The 8,368-nt window shown below is 33.6% G+C and overlaps 1 protein-coding gene across 3 annotated transcripts in view; it reads right to left on the bottom strand.

Annotated features, from left to right (window-relative positions):
* Positions 1–217: 217 nt before the first annotated feature.
* The window catches only part of LOC129264549 (two pore calcium channel protein 1-like), a 29,251-nt gene continuing 21,100 nt past the window's right edge, over positions 218–8,368 (bottom strand). For 2 of the 3 annotated variants that reach the window (XM_064102522.1, XM_054902430.2), the window contains 6 exons: positions 7,702–7,771; positions 6,955–7,186; positions 6,481–6,571; positions 5,761–5,874; positions 4,994–5,115; positions 349–3,858 (listed from right to left, as the gene is read on the bottom strand). In XM_064102522.1, the coding sequence (XP_063958592.1) occupies positions 3,710–3,858; positions 4,994–5,115; positions 5,761–5,874; positions 6,481–6,571; positions 6,955–7,186; positions 7,702–7,771 (778 nt within the window). In that variant the 3' untranslated portion in view covers positions 349–3,709. Of the gene's footprint in view, positions 3,859–4,993; positions 5,116–5,760; positions 5,875–6,480; positions 6,572–6,954; positions 7,187–7,701; positions 7,772–8,368 lie in introns of all 3 variants that reach the window. The other variant, XM_064102523.1, reaches the window with a different exon arrangement.

Below are 8,368 nucleotides of genomic sequence, written 5' to 3'. Positions count from 1 at the left end.
TAAAAAATTAAATCATTTGATTTTGAGGATGTAACCTTTTGTGGTATGTTTAGATTATATATTTCTTTTAACTGAAGGAAACCCTTCAGGGATTGTTCTAATGCTAATGATTTGCAAAACTAATCATATATATATTCATCTTTAGGGTGAATAAAAATCAAATTTGATATTGCAATGCACACCCTTGCTCAATAAAAAAAAATGACAAGTAACATTTGATTAGTAACCTTATCAGAAAGAGATATTTCCTGATACGGTTTAATGTACTTTCGCCATGCAAAACACCTCATTTTTTTCACAATACACCGATAACATATCTTATAACAGAAACAATTACAACCTTGATATACCGGGTTCAATTATTTTATTAGAAAATAATAAAGATATAACAACATTCATCAGTATTTATTTTCTTTTCAAATGAAGATTAAGTTATCATTATTAACGGTTCATTTTTAATAGTTCAATAATTTCAATAGTTACTTTGTTTTTTTACAAAAAAAAGAGAAAAGTAATATAAACACAAAGAATTTTGAAATAATTTTCAACTGAATGCGGTGAAAACATATACCTCCGTTGTTGCCAGATCTAACATTCTGAATCATAAATCAAAATTAAATCTTATCCATCTTTTGGCTCTATAATTTATGGTGAAAAGGATTAAAAATCTCATCAGATCTATTTAAAAAAATTATTTGCTCCAATGTATAAATTATGTTATTCATACCATGAAAAACCTACTATTCATCAGTTTAATATATGCTTGACTTGACCCTTTGCAGAAAAAATTCAAATGGTAGAGATTGATTAAACAATTTTTTAAGTGATATTACCTAAAGAACAATTACCAGTATGAATGCTACAACAAAGCAAGATTCAATAATTGGGCCCTGTCTTACAAAGAGTTACAATTGATCCAATCAACCACAGCTATGGAAAGCCAGCAATGTCAACATCTAAAACACTTGTTTGTTAACAATATTTTTTGTAGATATGATGTATATTCCTATATTCACTGTTTTCTTGACAATTCAGTATTTTTTGTTTACACATGACATTGTACAAAATTTCCTGAAGAAAAAAATGATGGTATTGATGGATTTCTATATACTTGAGTTTGATCAGATTGATTGTAACTCTTTGTAAGACGGGGGCCCTGATCATATCATTTGAAAATGATCACTATCATCAAATCATGATATAGTATATCCCCTTCAAGCTGCCTAACATTACAGTCTTATATCAGAAAACAAATATAATATGACATCTTATGAAAATTATTCAATGCATACATTCTCTTTGTTCTGATATATTTCCTGATGTTCCATTTTGGCAAGAATGAAAAAAAAAGCAGTCAATTTGATATTTATTGAGATCTGGAGCCTGAAAAGAACTTATTTCTAAGGCAATTTTGCAAGTAATTTTGCAACTATGAAAGCCACAACACAAATTTTGAAACAAATTTGTAACTTTAACTTTTAACTCAATAGAATAAACAGTAAAACTCACTAATGATTTTAACATAAAAAGAAAAACTTTTCTACATCAGAGGCCATAACAACCCCCTCAACATTCCAAACATCTCTGCAAAAGGAAAAGCCGTAAATAAAGAGTTTCATTAATGTTTTTTTAAGTCTTACTTTATTATTGCATTGAATATCTCTTTATTATCTATATTCGTATACAGTCAATTTCTTGGGATACAGTTTCAAGTATTGTATAATGTATCTGCATAGCAATAAACAGAATAAAAAAATATGAGGTAAATCTATGCCGTCAACATTCACATAATGCACACTTTGGTATTAAAAAAATTGCAGGATACATACATGCTCATTTCAATTTATCATTTGCTTTTCTGTAACACACTGTATATGCTCAAAAACTATCCACAAAGAAACAATAGATTATATAAGAAATGTCACCAGTTAAATCAATATTATTCATTTACTATCTGTGTAATAACTTCTATTCACATTTCAAATTTAGATCAAAAATTTTAGTGAAATCATTAACCCTATCTAGACCGGGATATTTTGGGAGGTCATACGGCGGGGGGGGGGGGCTCCCAGGCCCCCCCTTGAGATCTCGGTCGTCGACTGCGCGATCACACCAAAAATTGGCACGCGGGTTGTCTGGGACATAATCTACAAAATTGTATAGTAATTTATTTAATGCGAATTGCTATTAAGTGATTATGCTAATTTATGCGTAACTGGTATGCGAAATCATACGTTTTCCTCTAACTCCCGAAATAAAGCTCCAAATGTTCTAAATTTTGGTAGAGAAACTCTTCGTGGTGTTCTTAGCAAGTGTACATGAACAAAATTGCGATATCAAATCATTTTCTTATGAATTATATTGTTTTTAGCAATTTCTTATGTATTTCTTTGGTTCTTTAACCTTTTGTTTATCATTGTTTTTTCAATGAAATTTGTTGGGGATTCTTCTGAGTTCATAAAACGCATAAAATAAATAGATTAAGACCAGCAAAACTAGAAATAATCATACATTTATGATTTTTGGTTGAAAACACAATTTGCATTGACTTTGTACACAAAATCATTTTTGAGCAATTTTTGGTCTGACATGCACTTACATAATGTTGCGTTGTTTCGGAACATGGACCCGGGTGACGCAAAATTGGTCTCAAAAGTTGCGCAAGACTTGAAAGTAAAAAGTCAGCAAGCGGCGCAGTCAAAAAAATTCGCGCAGCGAAAATATTGCGCAAATCGTTGAAGGGGGGCCTCCGAGGCCCCTCCCCCCAGCATAGATAGGGTTATATAAATTTACTAATATCAAGGAATAATTACAAGTATATAAAGGTGAATATATTACTTTGGTTGAGTGCATACAAAGAGTTCAGCTAACAGTACTAATGAGTGACTCAGTATCTATATACTAACTAGAAAGTGAATAAAGTTACTCTCTTGATTTTTTATAGAATTTGCCGATACCTGAGGAGCAATTGCCGTGTCTATACCACATGATCATTTCTGAGTCAGGAAAAATTGGCAAGAATTTATACCTTATTATCCCCCCCTCCATTTTTTATCTGAGATTTGGCAAAATTATATCTTTGTTTTGGCCTACTGGTTGAAAGATCTTCATAAGAAAAAAATTGATCAACTATCTATCCATGCACCCAAATTTATACAATCTAGATCACCATTGTCAGTATAAATCTCTCTAAAATCAGAGTGGGTGAAATATCGAATCTCTACCTGTCTGAAATATGCCTATTACACCATCTATGTACAAAGTAACACGATAGAGGTTCATTCAGACGTGACGCAACAAAGCTCAGAAATATTTCTTTGTGTGCCAAAAGTCCATGGGATACAATGTTTCACTTATTTCCTTTGTTACCTGCAATGTAAATAAGGCTTAACAAAATGCTTCTGTAACTCATTTATGGAGCCCAAGCATCATTAAATCTGCCAAATTACTACCGGCTGTACCTTCAGTCCTGTCAGGAAACAGAATTACAGGTAATCCTACCTCAGTAGAGTCTCTTGGGACCTCAGAAATCTGTTCCCCTTCAGAGAAATTTGACAGACAGAAGGTAAATAACACAGGTCTTGCATAATCTGGTCTTAAAAATGACTTTGACTTCAAAGGAAAGGTCAACTTACGTAGACCAGATTGTTAATTATAATATCTCGATATCCCAATGTCAAAACTGGAAGTTGAAAGATCACAAATCTCTTTAAGCTACGTTATCCACCGACAATGGGAAGGGGATGATGTCTACGTCTGGGATATCATCGACATCATCGATCTCCTCCGGACCTATGTCCTCATCGTCAAGCTCACCTTCGAACATGTTTTGTAGAGTCACTTGCATTGCTTTCCGCCCTTCACGATGAATAGATAAGATGGATAACAGATTTTATCAGAAACATCATGTCGTACAATTCATTCATTATGCGATGGTTTCTCAAAATATGTGCTGTTTTATGAAGCATAGTAAACCATGGTTTTAGTCCAACGATTCAAAACCAACATTGTGAATTTAGGCAAAATGCTTGAGGCAGCAGTTTAAATCACTAACGAATCACTCCATGGAACAAACCCTGTGCTTTCTTAAATGTGAGTTTAGTTTATGATAGAAATTCAAAACTCAAAATGAGCATAAAGACATCACTTTGTGATGAAAGTAATTACTGTTGGCAACTAAGGGACACTCAAACTTTTTATAACCGGTTATTTTTGGTAAAGAATGAAATGTTTCTAATTGATACAATTGGGTTTCTAACCGCCTTCAATAACTTATTTGAATAATGTTTCTGTTGCAGGAGCCAAAACTTATAATTTTGAAATTTTCAACACTTACACCCTTCAAAATAAGATTCATGGTGATAATGAATTTTATACATTGATTGTAGTGTTTGGCAATGCATCGAATGGGTACATGGATTATTAAAATGTGAGCATACATCTAGGAAAGGGGTAAACACCGTATTCTGAACTCCAAATTAACTGTAACAATGGTCTAAAGTTGTAGTTTAAATATGGGAAGCCAAATGAGACACAAATATGATATATCTATGATTAGATGATCAATTTAACATCACATTTGGCATTCAAAATCAATAAAATTGCCTTGAAATGATAATTATGATAGTTAGTGTCAAAACATGTGAAGGAACCTGGTAAACACAAGCATTTTACTGTGTTCAAAAATTCATGACAGTTTTAGCTTTCCATAATTTTAGCCCAGACTTACACCAGGGCCACGTTACATAAGAGTTACTATTATGGTAACTTTGCCATCCAATGGTAACTACCATGGTAATGCTGATCACCAACCAATCAAAATCAAGGATTCCAGACAAGTTACCATTGGATAGCAAAGTTAGCATAATGGTAACTTTTATGCAACGGGTCATGTTTAAGTTAAACCGGGCTCAGAATATGGCCTATTTTTAAAATCATGTATTCAAGTTTGCACTCATATTAGCCTTCAAAATGGCATTCAGCTAAGACCTACGTTTTCCAAGTCTAAACTTGAGGTTATCGTCAGGGTTTTCAGGGTATTCCGTTTCCATCTCATTCACCAACTCCTTGCGATCTGGTTTCTTTCTCCTTCTATTTGCTTCTTCTAAGACGTCTCTGAAAGAAATAAAATAAAATAAATAAAAATATACTTTAAATTCTGCCAACAATCATCATACTCATCTACAAGTCTATTTTACCACTGTATAGTGCTTAATAGGATAGCGGAATATGCCATTAAGAGCTTTATAAATATATCACTATTCACTAAGCTGGCCATCATATTCTAGCTTGCCCCCCCCCCCCACACACAGTGAATGCAACATTTCCACTCCCTGTGGAGTATTCTAGTAATAGGCTCTACAGTCACTCAAATTGCTTAGCCAACAACATTGAGAGAGGCAAATGAATATTAACAACTTGCCAAAAGGATGCTTGACCTAAAGTGGGATTTTTTTTTTTTTTTTTTTGCAGTTGTTTCTGCATTTATTGATAATTCAATATAATAACAGTAATCATAATGCATATAAAGAAGTACAAAAATAAATGAAAGAATTACAAATTGTGATGATTACATAATAGAGGAATAATTTACATAAATAGACATGTAAGCAATAACAAATAAAACAAAATGCAGTGGCCAGCTATCATAAGCAAAATGCTTGAGAGAATAGCAGCCAGGGATTTGAAACTGACTTTCAGGTTGAAAGACAAGAGACAGAACCACAACACTTCCCCCCTAAAGATGTGGTAAATACTCACATTTTATCACTCAGACCAAGGTCTTCTACCACTTTCTCTAGAGCACTTTCATACTCTGTCTTTGACAAGGAATATTCCACCATGAACACCTCAAGGATAAAGGCTATAAAGATACTGAAGAAAACAAACAGAGCAAAATAAATACAATAGTCAACATAAGTTTAAAATTCATGGTGGAATGAGAAACATGGTGTGATTCTTACTTTCTAGAGGTCAAAGGTCAAGATAGTGTGTGGTACTTATTTTAATCAGAGGTCAAAGGTCACTATACAGTGTGACTCCTACTTTATAATGAGGTCAAATACTAACATATGGAGCTTTTCTTACTTTACAAAGAGGTCAAATGTCAAGATATGTTCTGATTCTTGCTTTATGATACCAAAGGTCAAGATATGGTGTGATTTGTACTAAATGAGGTCAAATTCTTACATAATGAGGTCGAAGGTCAAGATATTGTGTGGTTCTTACTTTATATTTAGGCCAGTGGTGCAGGTATACTGTGATTCTTTATTTATGTTCAAGATATGATATGGTTTTAAATTAGTGATGTCAAAGGTCAATATATCATGTGGTTCTTACTTTATAGAGAGGTCAAGTCTGGTCCAAGCTGCCGTCAATACATGGTGTGATTCCTACTTCAAAATCGGTTCAAAGGTCAACATATAGTGTGTTTCATAATTTAAAATGAGGACAAGGTAAAAGACAAGGTGTGTTTCTTACTTTATAATGACAATGACGACAGAGATGTGAAAGAAGAGGAAGTATAGACGAGAAGCCTTGTTGGTCACTATCACATATCCTTCAGAGATCAGTGTGACTTTGTTAAGGTTAATAGATTGATCTACATTTGTCTCGGTTTATTGGAAGAAATAGTTAACTATCAAAATCTGAAACAGATACAGGAAAATGAATCATTACTTTTTATAACTTTTCAAAATTTGAGGGGTGCTTTGCATGCTTTAGAATACTGACACTATATGTTAAAATATCAATATGAAAAATAACATTATATCACAAATTAACTGGATTGTTAGTGAATAGCTAAATATCTATTATCCTATGAGGTATGTATTGCTTACAAAAAAAAATCAGAATCATGTGATAGTTCAAGTTTAATGTCATTTACTATTCACTTTAAAATTCTTTCAAGATTAATATTGCAAGCATTATGAAATGTGATAACTGAAAGGATATCATGCCATTGGTTGACGACCATGAGCTCAATCAGGATAATGAAAGCCTTCAAGATGTTGTTGAAGTTGTTGTTGCAGTAATGATCTCGGTAGAAATCCGAACCACGCAGGAGAGGGTTGCCACAATAAAGCTCATCCTCCGTCAGGTCCGCACCATCAACCTCATACCCATAGTAGTTGACTTTACCGGCGTACAGTTCCATCCCAATCACAGCATAGATGTAAAATACAACCTAAATGAGAATCATAAAAATCAACTCGCGTCAGTTTGGAGTCATTCCATAAAGTAACCTTTCAAAACAAACATATCAATTCTGAGGCAAGCCGGATGTAGCTATCTTTCCAAAGTGAAGCTGAGGAAAGATAGCAGGTACATTCAGCTTGCCGAGGAAGTGGTAGCTTGCTTCGTCACCTGAAATCAGGAGGTGATTATATGTTTTATATTTCGCATCGGGATCCACTATAAACAAGGAAACCAATATCAATACGTCTCTGCAATAAGAACAATTTTGATTTGAAAAAAAATTCAAGGTTCCCATCTCAAAAAAATAATACACATATTCTGTATAAATAGCAATGTTTCACTTATAAGGTTGACTGAGTATGAGTCTACCTGAGTAGTATACATATTCTGTGTTCTGTATCCATATACATATATTCTGCATAAACTTAGCAATGTTTCATTTATACTTGGGTAGACTGTCAATAGAAAAAAAGATAAACAGTTCGCTTTGCACTTGATACTTACAAATAGAATTGCACCAAAAGTAATTATAGAAGGACCAATATTCATCACTGTTGCTACGATGACATGAAATCTGTCACAAAGAAATTCATTTAACATATCATTTAATACTAACATCTTTAAAAAGAGTAGTGGGCATCATTTTGATTAGCCATTTAATCTTGAAAATTTCTTGAACATCTAGTGTCAAATCTCAGTAATATTTTTATTTTGTTTACAAATTTAGTGATTGCAAATCAAACAAGGCAAAAGCGATTTTGTGTCTCGCCCACTTATGAAAATAACCAGAAATATCATGATTTGCGAGGGCATGCAACAGAATTGTATCGAAATTTCATTGTGAAATGACTGGGATGGAATAACACTTGCCATAAGAGCCTTGCTCGTAAACTTTAATGTTGACCTGAAAATGACCTTTGACCTTACCATGTGACCTCTGACTGCAGCCTTACATGCAGGTCCCCCAAGTCCATCTACCATCCAAGTTTGGTTGAAAAGTGACTTGCGGTTGTAGCGTTAGGTGTCATAAGAGAGTCTTGCATGTAAATTTTAACGTTGACCTGAAATGACCTTTGACCTTACCATGTGACCTCCGACTGCAGCATAACATGCAGGTTGCCTAAGTACATCTACCATCCAAGTTTGGTTGAAAAGTGCCTTACGCTTGTGG

The sequence above is a fragment of the Lytechinus pictus genome, chromosome 7 (assembly GCF_037042905.1).
Source record: "Lytechinus pictus isolate F3 Inbred chromosome 7, Lp3.0, whole genome shotgun sequence".
NCBI lineage: Eukaryota > Metazoa > Echinodermata > Echinoidea > Temnopleuroida > Toxopneustidae > Lytechinus > Lytechinus pictus.
This window is presented reverse-complemented; position numbering and strand designations above follow the sequence as displayed.